At 32.4% G+C, this 13643-nt stretch overlaps 2 protein-coding genes across 2 annotated transcripts; one reads left to right on the top strand and one right to left on the bottom strand.

Annotated features, from left to right (window-relative positions):
• Positions 1-264: 264 nt before the first annotated feature.
• LOC110638017 (CAAX prenyl protease 1 homolog) lies at positions 265-6670 on the bottom strand. The gene is made up of 14 exons (XM_021788418.2): positions 6515-6670; positions 5500-5647; positions 5309-5393; positions 5128-5223; positions 4339-4404; positions 4026-4124; positions 3741-3854; positions 3532-3642; positions 3327-3389; positions 2680-2772; positions 1651-1764; positions 1439-1510; positions 1243-1308; positions 265-735 (listed from the first exon to the last, which is right to left on the bottom strand). Exons 1-14 carry the CDS (start codon positions 6543-6545, stop codon positions 619-621), a joined length of 1275 nt encoding a protein of 424 aa, XP_021644110.2. The 5' UTR covers positions 6546-6670; the 3' UTR covers positions 265-618.
• Positions 6671-10984: 4314 nt separating this feature from the next.
• On the top strand, positions 10985-13553 carry LOC110638020 (probable WRKY transcription factor 53). Its single transcript, XM_021788421.2, has 3 exons — positions 10985-11703; positions 11808-11939; positions 12648-13553. The coding sequence occupies exons 1-3, from the start codon at positions 11390-11392 to the stop codon at positions 13264-13266; spliced, it is 1065 nt and encodes a 354-aa protein (XP_021644113.2). The 5' UTR covers positions 10985-11389; the 3' UTR covers positions 13267-13553.
• The last annotated feature ends 90 nt before the right edge of the window (positions 13554-13643 follow it).

Genomic DNA, 13643 nt, shown 5'->3' with positions numbered 1-13643 from the left:
ATAGCTTAGAGAGTGTTGAGCTATCTTTTTCTAGATCAAGGAATTCGAGTAAGTAATCTCAACTCATCATAATTTGAGCCTTAATAAGTAGTGAAGAGTTTATCTTTTAGGCTAATGATGGGGCATCAAAGTAGGAACCACGAATACAATCATAACGCTTTTGAAGTCCTCCTTTTCTATGTGCATGTGTATATGATAATCTTTTAAAATTAATCCATATATTGGAAGTAATCTTTTTGTGATATTTTTTGTATTCAGACAAAGTTGCAAAAGGATTTGATAGATTATAAAACATAAAAAGATACCAACCAAGTCAACAGGTTCAAAACCAATTCAGATTCTATGAATATTAAGGCTGATGCAAAGATAAGATACTTAACTATGTTCCATTTCCACCCCATTCCTCCTCTCGCTTTTCCCTGCTTCTCTCACCTAGTAAGTTTGAACTAAGTTTTTTCTGGCATAAGAAAGAAAATGTTACGTTTAACTATTTAAGTGTAAACCTCCAGCAGGGCCAATAACAGTTACATCTAAGTGGGTGACTTCAGCTATTAGACCACTCCGTCAATTGCAACCAAATGAATGAAATCTACGCTACATGTCCACGAGTTGCTCATATCAGTCTGTCTTTTTATCTGGTTCATCAAGTGCAACCAGTCTTTCAACTAGAGGAGGATGTGAATAGTGATATGCTGAGTACCAAGGATCTGTATTCATGGCTGACAAATTTTCTTCCTGAAAGAACATCAACTCAATCTCAGTAACGTGCATTTCAAATGTATAACTATCAAAAACTTCAGTAACCTGGACTTGAACACTGACAATGAACAAATTAAAGACCTCGTGATAATACTACTACAATATACACTACATGCAAACATTTATGTATGATGTTCATACCCCACTCCATTGTACAATCTTTCTAACAAATTATTCCAGGCAGGCAAATAAACTAATGGCATATTAACCTGCCATAAATGTTAAAGCCAATGACGAGAAATACAGAACCCAAATGAAGTTTAAAGAAAAATGAGCACAACAACTAAGTCAAGAGATCTTAAAATGTGAGAAAGTAATTAACAAGACGAAAAGGCTTTAAGAAGAATTAAGTAATAATGCTAGCTGAGGCTAGATTCTCAAATTTCAGACAGTGAGGTTCATCAGATTATGTAAGACTCTGAGGAACCTATCTCCACTAATATCAGAAAGGAACAAGAGAAAAATTAAGCACTGATAAATCACCTGTAGTTTCACAAGACCAGAACGAAGAGCAGATGCATAACCAAGCTTCTTGGCAAAAGCATCAGCCTACATTGAACAAATATATTAAACGAGAGCAAGATTTAATGGGCTTTCACTCTCTTTTAAGAATATATATAACAGGCTTTAAACCATTTTTTCCTTTCTGCAGGGTAGGTGTTGGGAAAGGAAAAGTTACCTGAAATTCAAAAGAACGGCTCACGAGATTAAGACCAAAGCTCACGAGGTGTTGGAGAGGTATTACGGTATGCTGCAAAAAGAAGATCAGATAAACCTGTCACTCCACCAACAGATGACACAGCCAACAGTTAAGCTGTGTGAAATTCTACAAACACCACTCCCCAACCCCTCGCGTCATTTCTCTGTGCAGCTATTTTGATATAGAAATACCTGAAATATGATCAGTCCGATGAGAACAGGTTGTGTATCAAACCCAAAACTTCGGAACAGATCGCTTGAGTTTCTCACAAGAGTATATCCTCCAAATTGCAAAAATGTAAGAATCTGCGTTGAAGCACAACAATATAGAACAATAAAAACAATAAACATCATATATCATTAAATCCTTTACAGTTCATTTCCGCATAAGCTTTTTATCAAACATCAGAGTAAGAAGATTACAATGATAAAGGACATGCAGGAGTGGGCAAAGACTCATAAGAAACAAGAAACAGTGGCTTAAGCAAATTGAGATTCAACAATCTATTTTACTGCTGCTTTCTAACTGGAGAAAAAATGGACATATGTAATTATTATCAAGATACGAATTAATACCCAAGATTCAACCACCAGGAAAAAATATCAAAAATTAAAATGCTTGGATAACACATTTTTTAGTGCAACTGAAATCAAAACCCTTGTGTCGATATTCTCTTAAAATGATGCCTTAATTAAACCCTATCAGGGAGAAAACAACAATGACCAATCCAAGCCCCTGCTGCTCATAAAATGCCATCCCATTATTACTAAAGCATTTATCAGTTCCTCTGCTGTACCTCACTCTAATTTACATCAAGTCTTCCCACCTATTCTTGATTTCTTATTATAATATAATCTCAGGATTCTAAATAATGTAGTCACAAACATGGCACCAGGCCGGCAGAATGACATGCCTCAGTTTTCCTTGGGCAAGGCAATTAAAAGAAATACTCTGTCATTGTGCTCAGGAAAAAGATCTTGAGTTTTGAACCTCAAATCCAAATTAATTGAAGAAACAAAGATGAGAAAAACAATGCCAAGGTTTTCTTTGAGCCTCTTATCAGCTGTAGCTCTCAGAGACTCGGACATTGCTTCATGTGCATTTCCAATGATATATATTAGCACAAAATTATCAATATTAATGAATCAATGAGAAAACTAGCGAGTGAGTCAAAAAAAAGGTTAAATTTAAAAATAATTAGAAAGAAAACAATAACATACCTGCACAGCAATAAATGAGTACATAGTATGATTAAGTTTCCAATGCCCCAATTCATGAGCAATTACAGCTACAATTTCCTCATCGTTTTTGCACTGCGATGCATCACAAACATATAGGACCAATAAAATTACCAGAAGAAGAAACAAGTTGCATTTCAACAATAAGTACTAGATGAGAGGAGATAAACTGAGTGCTTGAAGTACAAAGTTACTAACACTACCAGTTACTATTGCCTTATTCCTCCAATAAAACAACAAAGAACAAAAAGGTTCTTCTTGTGTACTTGTGTGTTACTGGTGATCAAATGGCTCCACTTTAGATGTATAACTAGCAACCTCATTTTTTTAATGAAAAAAATTAAACTACAGATGCAATTAGTGGAGGAGGAGGAGAGGGAGAAAAGGGGGGAGGGGAGGGGGGAGTGTGGTGGGTGGGGGCGGCAGCCAAGCAAATCATAAGTTCCCCAAAATTCAGAACGTATGTGCTTTGAATTAGAAAAGGCTCTCAAAATAAATTGGACATCAATAAAACAACTATTCGCTTATTTGAATCTTCAATTTAATAAAAATTATCAAGTCAAAAATATATACGAAGAGGTACATGGACAAGATGACAGCATAAATTTCTATAAGAAAGGCCTTCTCACCTGCTGAATCAGTGTATCATAAAGGACAATTCGCTTGTTCTTAAAGAAGCCATACATGTATGCCTGTGGAGAACATATCCAACATGAGGAAAAGCAATATCTATTTCATACTGGAGTAGCCAACAAAAAGAATAATTTCATTAAAAGTAAATGTTACAAGGCATGTAGGGAAATCTCAATAAATGTCCAAGACTTGAATCCTCACATTGCTATGGCTTGACCTTGTAGATCCATCTACAACAAACAATTTCTTTAAAGGAAACTTGAGGGAGGAAGCAAGTGCCTCAATTTTCTCCCTGAGATCTCCTTCTGGAAGCTATATGTCAAAGCAAAGGCAGAGAAAATAAGATCAGTAAACCAAACATGATACAGGTCAAAATGAAATCCAATGCGGAAAGAATTTCAAATACTCACAGGAGTGAACTTATTAAAAAGTGGGGCTATCAAAACCGGATAGAGTGTCATCATCACAAGAGAGAGAACAAACATAAATGCCCAAAGATAAATGGCCAAGTAAGGACCTCCTTTCTGCATCCATGCAAATGAAAAATTCATCATAGCGGGGGGTTAACTCACACGATCACAAACGGCAGATAGCTATGGTTTCAAGTTTCCACAAGCATGTTTGAAGTAAAGCATCCAATAATCTATCCACAAGTATCATTAAATTCAAAGATGGCAACTGGCAGGTGATCATACCTGTACTATTAAAATGATTGCTGAAACAATAGGTGGGCCAAGTGCAATAGCAAGGCAAATTCCCTTGAACAAGTCCCTAATGAATAGCCATATTGTTTGCTGTAAAGCATATTAGGCCAAAAAAAAAAAAAGGAATTTAAGGATCCTTCATGAAATAGATATTAAAAGAATGAAAGTCCAAAACCAAGTTTACAGTTACACTATTGTCACAACATACAATAAAGAAAACACACATACACCAACATAAAGAACTAATAATCAGGTAAGAAACAAGAGGAGAAAAAATAAGAAAGATTAAGGAGCAAGCACTAACTTTATTGAAACCATGACGGGCCTCGATCACAAAGGTTGAATAGAGAGAAAATGGCAAATCAGTGATCTGCATGAACATAGGCAAAACAAATCAAAACCAATTGAGGAACATCTAATGAATTGAATACATTTGTTTAATGGCATAATACAAAAGCGTACTATTATTTTCCATGTAAAAATAGAATAATACACATAAGGTGATATTAACTAAAAAGCAAGCCAACTATTACATTCAAAATGTTCAGCTTTGTGTCCAAGATGAATACCAACATCATCCAAGTGTCTAGATTATTGAACTGTATGATGCTTTTTGTCATTTGAGAAGGTGAGTTTACAGGCCATAAATGGAATGTGCACACTTTTAACCCAAGTAACTAATCAGAAAATTAATTTGAATACATAACCCAAAATAACCTAATTCCAATTGTGTTTCCTCTTTGATTAATGATAACAAAAATAAGTTGCAAATACTTTGTACAGGATAGTCATACATAATACAATACCAACTACTTAATTGTTAAAAAATTAAAGGAGAATGAAAAGAAAGATAGATGAAAACCTTGCCTGTGTTCTCAACTGTTATACAAAACACAGGCAGTATAAATACAGTGATTTTGATTGTTTCAGCAGCATGTAGTAGTCAGCTTAGCTATAGAAATTATATATGCAAGTGAACTACTAAAGCGAAATTTTATTATCCTTATCCTTATCCTTAATGAAACCAAAAACCCACATCTTATTTGTGTGTATTTGTGTATTCAACTACAGTAATCAGAAACTGTATGCATACCTGTGACCATATCATAACACCAGCCAAAAAAGCAAGGGTGTGTAGTATTTCATTCTCCGCATTGAGACCAGTTAAAAGTAGAAAGTTTCCTGATTTCTGCAGTCATGAAGAGAATTAGATTATGCTAATTCAACCACAAGTAAGGCTTCACTAAAATTGCACAATTCCTCCAGTTAATTACCTTCCAAAACCAAGGCAATATCCCAAAATATAAAATGGCAGAGTCCAGCAGTATAGTCACAAATTCATGAACAAAATTGAAGTGGCTGAAAATTTAGAGAAGCACCAGCAGAAACATTAATGAAATTGAAAGAATAAAAGGAAAACTAAATAACAGTATTGAACTGCAGAGATTTTCAGGAAATAATAAACCTCTTATCAAGACTATAAGCTCGAGATTTTCCAAACTTCTCTTGGCTGATTACTCCTACTAGAGGTTTGGGAAGAGTTGGCAGTTTCAGTGCAGAATGTTGTCGTAAATCCAAATACGTTTCAAAAACATACATCAGCACCATAAAACCTGAAAATTGGAGAAAAAAAGCAACTATTAGAAACTCAACATCGCAGAAATTATTCAGCGGAGTTTAAAAGAAATCACAGTAAATCACAATGGATATAAATACAAGGGAAAAGGGGGGAAGTCCAATTTGTTGAGATATTTTTCTTAAGAATTGTTGAGAGAAGAATAAGATCAATAAAATACATATAGGCAAAGAAGTAATTCACCTCTACATTACATCAAGAAACAAAAGAAAAGGAAAAAGAAGGCACTTCAGTGAAAATGTTACAGTAAAAGAATTGAACTTTGGACATTTCAACTCTAGAGACCACGAAGATCAAATAATTTCGTTCAATGCAGTCTTACAACCACTGGCTTCAATGATCCGACTTCCGTGTTCTTTTCATCCATTTTCTCTGCTGCCAAATGAAGTCTAAAGGGTAACCCATTTAAAAGGACGTACAGACCATATCTTAACTTCCAGAAATTGTTTTAGATACTTAAGGTAAACAACCAATAAACGAAAAATCCCTTCCAATCAAAGGTACGTTCATTTCCTCTAAATTTTATCGACAACCAAACAGAGATTTTTCTGGATAAACAAGCCCTATATTCATCAAAAAAAAAAAAAAAAAAAGAGATGCATACCCAAAATTTTGCAGAAACAAAAACCAAGCAAATGGAAAACCTCCAGCACACATATTGCAAGCCTCCAATAATCAAAGCCAAATTACGAAACGAATGGATTCAACAAAATCTCAAATGACCAATGAACAGTATAAAAAATTAATCAAAACTTGAAATATCAAAGAAACAGTGTCCATTGCAAAGGATCGCAAGAAAAGCATCCATATTTATACGTAAAAGAATATAAACAAGAGAGCGTACCAAGTACAGCTTCCATGTAAGGAAACGCCATGGCGGAATCGAAGGTTGCAGACTCGAGTGAAATGATAAAATGGGGTTTTACTTCTCTGATCAACGTTCCTGGTGATGGCTATATAGAAGAAAACGCTAAACGGTGCGTTGCTTCCAGTCCTCGGCCCGAGTTTCACAAGCCGTTTCCATGGCCCAGCACAGCAAACAAAACCCTACAACCACCAGGCTCGAGTTTGAGTCCTGGCGATCGAGCTTGCCATTAAACGGGGAAGTGGGCTTCCTTGTTAATGGGCTCTCCCGAGAAAATTAAAGTCTTATTACGCATTCCCACGAATATAATTTATTTTTAGTTAAAGAATTAAGAGAATGGGACTCAAAAAACATTTAAAAATATTTAAAATGGATTAAATTATTGAAATTTAAATATTTTAATCTTCTAGGCTATAACATACACATTTAATTATCAAATCACTGATCAAATGGTATTAAATAATTAGTTCGATGTATAAAAATTAACTTTAAATACACATATTACATAAATTTGTAATTTCATTGACATGTTCATAGTAAAGTTTGACTTTAAGAAGATAGTGAGCTTTAAGTGAGATAAAGAACCTATTAATTTATCTGCATATATTCTGGCTGACCCCTTCCCATCTAAAAAATAACGGCATAGGGGAAGGTAATGGCGTGTCATGGGATATATTATACCATGTTTAAATATAATAATTGTTTTTTAATTGAAACAGTGTTAATTTTTAATTGTTTAATTATGAATCAATTTTGAGTTGAATGATTTATAAAATCTTGTGAATTATATTGTAAATTAGAGAATTATTTATAATAATGTACGTGATATATATTTTAATTTTAATATGTGAAATTAAATAATATCTTAATTTTTTATTAATTATTTCATATTTTATTTTTATTACTTACATATTATTTCATATTTTTTATTAATTTTTTTATATCTCAAAATTTTTAATAAAAATTTCATAATAAAAATATAGTAATATAATATGAATATTATTTAAAAATAATTTTTTTATATTTTTTATTTTTTATTAATTAAATATTATTTTATATTTTTTATTTCATAAATTTTGAAATGAAGATATCATTATTAAAATATAGTAATATAATAGAAATATTATTTAAAATTGATTCAATTATATGATTATTTTTATCATTTTAAATATTAAAATTTTATTATATAATTAAAAAAAAGTAAAAAAAAATTAAATAGAAAAAAGACGTGATAATTTCACAAACAAGGCACCATAAAAATTTCTTTTCACTTTTTATTTATATAAATTCTGAAAAAAAAAATAAAGAATATGAAAGTAGCGCTTGAATTTAGAATTCAAATAATCGATGGGGTTAAGTGAATTATATAAAAAAAAAAATTCGCCTGTGATGATTAATAGAAAATTCAGTGGAGAATTGAAATTATGAAATCAAAGAGCTTGAAAATCTTTATGTACTAAAAAGAAAAAAGTTTGAAAATCTTTAATTAGAAATGACAACAAGTACTTGAAATTAAATTAAATTTAAGGGTAGTAATTTAGGTTAATGGATTATATTCATAGCGTGTTAACATGCGATATGAATATAATTAAAATCAACATAAATACGATGCGATTAATAAATTATGTTAAAAATTTAAATAGGAATATGATCTTTTTATTATATAAATTATATGATACGATAAAATTAATATGAAATTATATTATATGTATTCAATATGATATGGCTCATTTGATATGAAATGATCCATTTAACATAATTTGACACTACTTAACTCATTTAACACGCTAGGTCATAGTGAGCTAAATAAATTAGTGATTCACAAATTAACACATGACACAAATATTAAATTATGTCATAAACGAGTCAAATTGAATTAATGTGTTAACTCGTGACACGACACGATTATATCTGTGTCATAAATATGTCCATACAAATTTAACATAAACACAAATAAACCTAACAGAAGCATTATATTTTTATATAATTTTGTATCGTATTTATGAATCGTCTTTAAAATTATTATTCTTAATTAAATTATTATTTTAAATATTTAATTTTAATTAAATTTTATTTTAAATAATTTATATTCATAAAAATTTAATAATTTATATTCATATTAAATTTATATATTTTAATAATTAATTATTAATAATTTTAAAATTTAAATATATTTCATATAATTGGAACTCATTTTTTAATAGTGCTATTCTATTAGATCCGATATTCAAATAAATGCTACTCGTTTGTCATCGTACCCTGAGCATACTCCAAGAGGAAACCGAGTAGAATGATCAGACACGTGGCATTTGCCCATTTCTCACCTAACAATGATCGTGACAATTAGTGACTTGACCTGGTCTAACAAATTCTTAATTAAATTAATGAAAAGCCAAATAAGAAATAATAATAATAATTATAAATTACAGAAAAAAGCAGGGCCATAGCTTTTCTTCAACATTTCCACTGCCGCATTTCGTGTAAATATCCAGGTAATTTCATCGAAGTTTTGCCCCGGTCTATGGGTTCGCGTGATTTCCACGGAAATTTTTCGCAGAAAATGCTTCTGGGTCGTTGAAATTCCTGACATGGCGATCGCGACCCCGTCCAAACAAAATTATGTAATATCTATTCCCATTATTATTCACTTCCAGTGTTGGACTTTTTTTGGCATACGTTTTACAAACGCAAATTTTAATTTCTATTATTATTTATCAGAATAATAAATGTTGAATGACCATTTCAACTATTTCAATAAGATGATATTTTATTTTATAATTTTTAATTAAAATTATAATATTTTAAAAATGATTTTTAATTTAACGACCTTTTAATGATTATTTTCTATAAATTAACAATAAAACCTAATTTTTATTTTTTTAATTTTAGATTAATTTTTAATATTATATAATCACAATAACAATTTGGAAAGAAAGATGACGAACTCTATATCATTTAATTTCCAGAGTCGGTGCTATTTTGTAGCACTGTAAAAAAGCCAAGCAATTGTGCCTGAGAAAAGATTCATCCATGACGACAAGACTTTTGAGAAAATATTACCATCAACGCGGCTCAAGCAAGACACTGACGCGTGGACAAAGATTTCAGTGTTGTTTTAATTAAAAATTAATTAGTCATAAAACAAAATTATCTGATTTGAATAATTTAGGGCTCTTTATTGAAATTATTTAATAATATTTTTATTTTAAAAAATAATTTTATACCTTTAAACTCAATAATACTAAGTAGACATTTAATCATCAACTTATAAGCAATTAATAAACCTTAATTGGAAATTATTGAGAAGTTTAATATATATATATATATATATATATAGTTTTTAACCATTTGCTTCTTAAAGAAATGCACCCCAATAGGACCCACTTATCCGTGCTTCTTATATTATATTATTTATTCAGATCATGAGGTAAATATATTAATACTCTAATTGAATATGCATACATTCTCTTTCTAAGGATATTTTTTTATCTTATTAATTAATTATAATGCAACTCAACTAACAAAATTATTTTAACTAATAAAAGTGAGAGTTCCCTTTTTATTTATTATAATTTAATTTCATTAGAAAATATTTTTAAATTTATTTATTTTAAATACATTAATCTAATGTATGAGAATGCATTCTAAAATTATTATGCATTATGATTTATCTTTAGTAATTTATAGTTCATTTATTATGATTTAAATTAAAATTATTAAATAAATAAAAATAAATTATTGACGTATTATTATTGATCCCAATAAAAATTTTTAACTCAAAGAATTGACCTTTTGTAGCTTGGATATATTAACATCAAATTACAACTCAGAAACAGGATTTTCCCCCTAATTAAACTATTATTACTGCAAAACATCTTACCATAAAATTAACCACATACAAATTACAAACCATCACCAAAGGGGCAGGAATCAGGATGATACACAAAACAAAATAAAGAGAAAAAAAAGGGAAAGAAAGAAGGTCGTGCTCATCATCATTACATAAAGAAGAAGATAAAAAAAAGAATCTAAGAATTTTCTAAACTAATCTTTATACAGCATTCAAAGGCAGAAAGTAAACGTGTATGGTCCTGATCTACCAACATCAGCGTAAGCAAGGGGGTCTAATGCTGGGAAAACAGACATTAATATAATCATTTTCATTTGTAGTATTATATCTTTAATTTAATGCATCATCTTTTCTAGTGTGAAGTATAGTAATGTGAGTATGGACTAGAATTTACAAAGCAGAAGAAAGTCGCATTCTGAACAAGGGACCGCGTAAGAGGGCTCCAAGAATCTTCAAACCTTGTTCCGCGTTGCTCCTCTGCTCACTCACTGGTTAAACTTAAACCTCAGAAAAAGGATTGCGATTGGTGACTTTTATGTGTCTGTGGGGTAACCTTTGAAATGGTCAGCAATCTGATATTTCTCTCTCACCACTCACTCTTCAAACCACCTATAAGACCCGAAGCCGGTCCTTGGTGAAAAAACAGAGAGCTTCTTTTCCAGTCAAAAAATTTATCTTTTTCTTCCCCTTTTCCCTTCATATATCTCCCATGTTCCTCACAGCTTCGTTACTAAGAAAAGCCTCTCCCTTTCTTGCATTCAAATAGCTTTGTCATCTCTTTCTCTTGGCTTATATCTCTCTCACTTGCCCCCATCAACCCTTGTCATTTGGAATCATTTCTACTCTCATGTTTTGGTGGTTTGGTCTGTTTTAGTGGGAGAATCTTGGATACCCACATATCCTTCTCATACTGCAAGCTCAACTTCCATGCTTCTTGGTTCTTCTCCAATACTTCAATTTCCTTGCTTTTGTTAAATTATAATTGTTCTTGCAGCATTTTGTACATGGAAAAGGCCATGGATGGGGAGCAAAAGACTCTCATCGCTGAGCTGACACAAGGGAAAGAGCTAGCAGAGCAGCTAAGGAAGCATCTTAACTCTATTTCGTCGCCTGAAACGCGTCAATTCCTTGTTGAGAAGATACTTTCCTCCTACGAGAAAGCACTTTCCATGCTAAATTGGGGTCCTTGTGCGGTTGAGATTAAGCCCACCATTAGTACATTGGAATCACCATATTACTATGCCAATAGCAGCCCTAGAAGTGATGTCTCAGATCAAGACTGCAAGGATCACTATCAAAAAAATGTTTTCAAGAAGAGGTAACTTTCAAGCGGCGATGCATATAGTATTTTTTTTTTAACTAAATTTCGATTGATGCTGATCTAAATTCGAATTGGGTATGTTTGGATTTGGTATATTGCAGAAAGACAGAACCCAGATGGACTGAACAAGTGAAGGCTTGTTCAGGGACGGGTCTGGAAGGGCCACATGTCGATGATGGTTATAGCTGGAGGAAATATGGCCAGAAAGATATTCTTGGAGCTAATTTTCCAAGGTGAGAAGCTTTTTAGTCTTTCAGATCTTGAAGTTTTCATCAACTGCACAGACAAAGAAAAAGAAAAAGAAAAAGAAAAAGAAAAAGAAAAACTTTTTTGACACGTATGAAATGCAATATAGAACATCACCTAATCATTTTGTAGAAGCTAAAAGTCCTTTTAAAACCAGAAAATGCAGATGGGACCAATCAAAATGCAAGAACTGTTTTCTATCAAACGTGAATTTACTGTATCGAACTTAGCCACTTACTGCTTTAAACCTGTAACATGCTTCGTGGCAATGCTACGATCAATACTGTAAAGTAGTAACCGCTTTGAAGTATCTTTTCCTTGTCTTTATTGTGATTTGATGTGAGGGAGCTGAAAAAACTATTATGCAAATAGCTGCTCCCCTTACTCCCATTGCACGAATTTCACAACCCAACAAGGGGCCGCTAGGAGCAATTCCCGTTACGATATTAAAAGTGAACAGCTGGCCCTGGGCCCTGACCCTGATTGCTGAACGATGAGCCTGAGCATGTGTGTTTTAACTTGAAATATCCATTCCAAGGCTTGTTAGATTCAAGATCCATTTGCACATGAGTGCAAAATTGCCATATAGAAGCGCATTCCTGGATTTAATTAGTATCTTGAAGACAATTAATCGATCGTATATATTTTTAGTTTTAAAATGTTTTCTCTAACATGAGAAAATATTTTTATTGCAGAGGATACTACAGATGCACTCACCGTCACTCACAAGGTTGTTTGGCCACGAAACAAGTTCAAAGATCAGATCAGGACCCTACAATTTTTGAAATCACCTATCGAGGAAGACATACATGTTTCAAAGCCTCTCGTTTAGCCGTAGCCTCAGCATCCCTGATAAATGCCAAGTGTTCGAAGCAAGGCAAGGATGGTTGTCAATTAGAACAACCTGAACAGAAACCAAAGCCATTAAAAGAGTACTCATCTTTCAACTTCAGAGAAGGACTTAAAAGCCAGGAGTGTGAAACTGTGGACGACATATTTCCATTCTTTTCTTTTCCAGATGCTTCCTCAGGGAATGGAGATGAGGGAAATGATATTTTCAAGGAGTCTATGATGGAAAACGATTTTTTGGGTAGTTTATCTCCTGCATTTATATCTCCAGCCACTTCTGACTCTAGCCACCTGGTTATGTCCCGGTGCCACATGAACGGAATAGACCACAACGTGAAAACGCCGGAATCTAATTCACCCACAACTTCGACTACCAATTCGTCAATCGGAGATTGGGATATCTCATTAGATAACGTGGATTTTGACAACGATTTTCCTTTTGATAACCCAGAATTATTTGCTTAATTAATATCATACATCACTTGATGTTGATGGGTTTGTTGATCCTAGCTAGCTCTGAAAGAGAGACTAAAAGGGTGTTCATATATCTCCTTTTGTGCCGGCCCAGAGAAATTTTCAGTTAATTAGGTAGTCACAACTTTGTTTTTTTTCCTATTTTTAAATTATCAAGTTATTTTTCCAAGTACTTGTTGTTTTTTTCCGAGAGGAACTCCAGTGGCTACTTCTTGTAACATGTGTAGAATGTAGAATCAATCATGATATTAGCGAAATAAAAAGTATTAAGCCCCAAATTAAGCCTTTCTCATTTGAAAAGTTACCCTTTTTATCATAATCAGGAGAATTTTTAAGGTTTGGCATTGATAATATTTTCGTCTCTCTCC

The sequence above is a fragment of the Hevea brasiliensis genome, chromosome 2, assembly GCF_030052815.1.
Source record: "Hevea brasiliensis isolate MT/VB/25A 57/8 chromosome 2, ASM3005281v1, whole genome shotgun sequence".
Classification (NCBI taxonomy): Eukaryota; Viridiplantae; Streptophyta; class Magnoliopsida; order Malpighiales; family Euphorbiaceae; genus Hevea; species Hevea brasiliensis.
Note: the sequence above shows the minus strand (reverse complement) of the source record. Positions and strands in the feature narration are given on the sequence as shown.

What these genes read in the sequence shown, in the direction of transcription:
- LOC110638017 (XM_021788418.2), bottom strand. Translation starts at nt 6,545, where the DNA reads ATGGCGTTTCCTTACATGGAAGCTGTACTTG. An exon ending in GCTTATAGTCTTGATAAGAG is followed by an intron (nt 5,394 to 5,499) that starts GTTTATTATTTC and finishes CTAAATTTTCAG; the next exon opens with CCACTTCAATTTTGTTCATG. An exon ending in TCGGACTGATCATATTTCAG is followed by an intron (nt 1,511 to 1,650) that starts GTATTTCTATAT and finishes TTCTTTTTGCAG; the next exon opens with CATACCGTAATACCTCTCCA.
- LOC110638020 (XM_021788421.2), top strand. Translation starts at nt 11,390, where the DNA reads ATGGAAAAGGCCATGGATGGGGAGCAAAAGACTCTCATCGCTGAGCTG. An exon ending in AAAAATGTTTTCAAGAAGAG is followed by an intron (nt 11,704 to 11,807) that starts GTAACTTTCAAG and finishes GGTATATTGCAG; the next exon opens with AAAGACAGAACCCAGATGGA. An exon ending in CTTGGAGCTAATTTTCCAAG is followed by an intron (nt 11,940 to 12,647) that starts GTGAGAAGCTTT and finishes TTTTTATTGCAG; the next exon opens with AGGATACTACAGATGCACTC.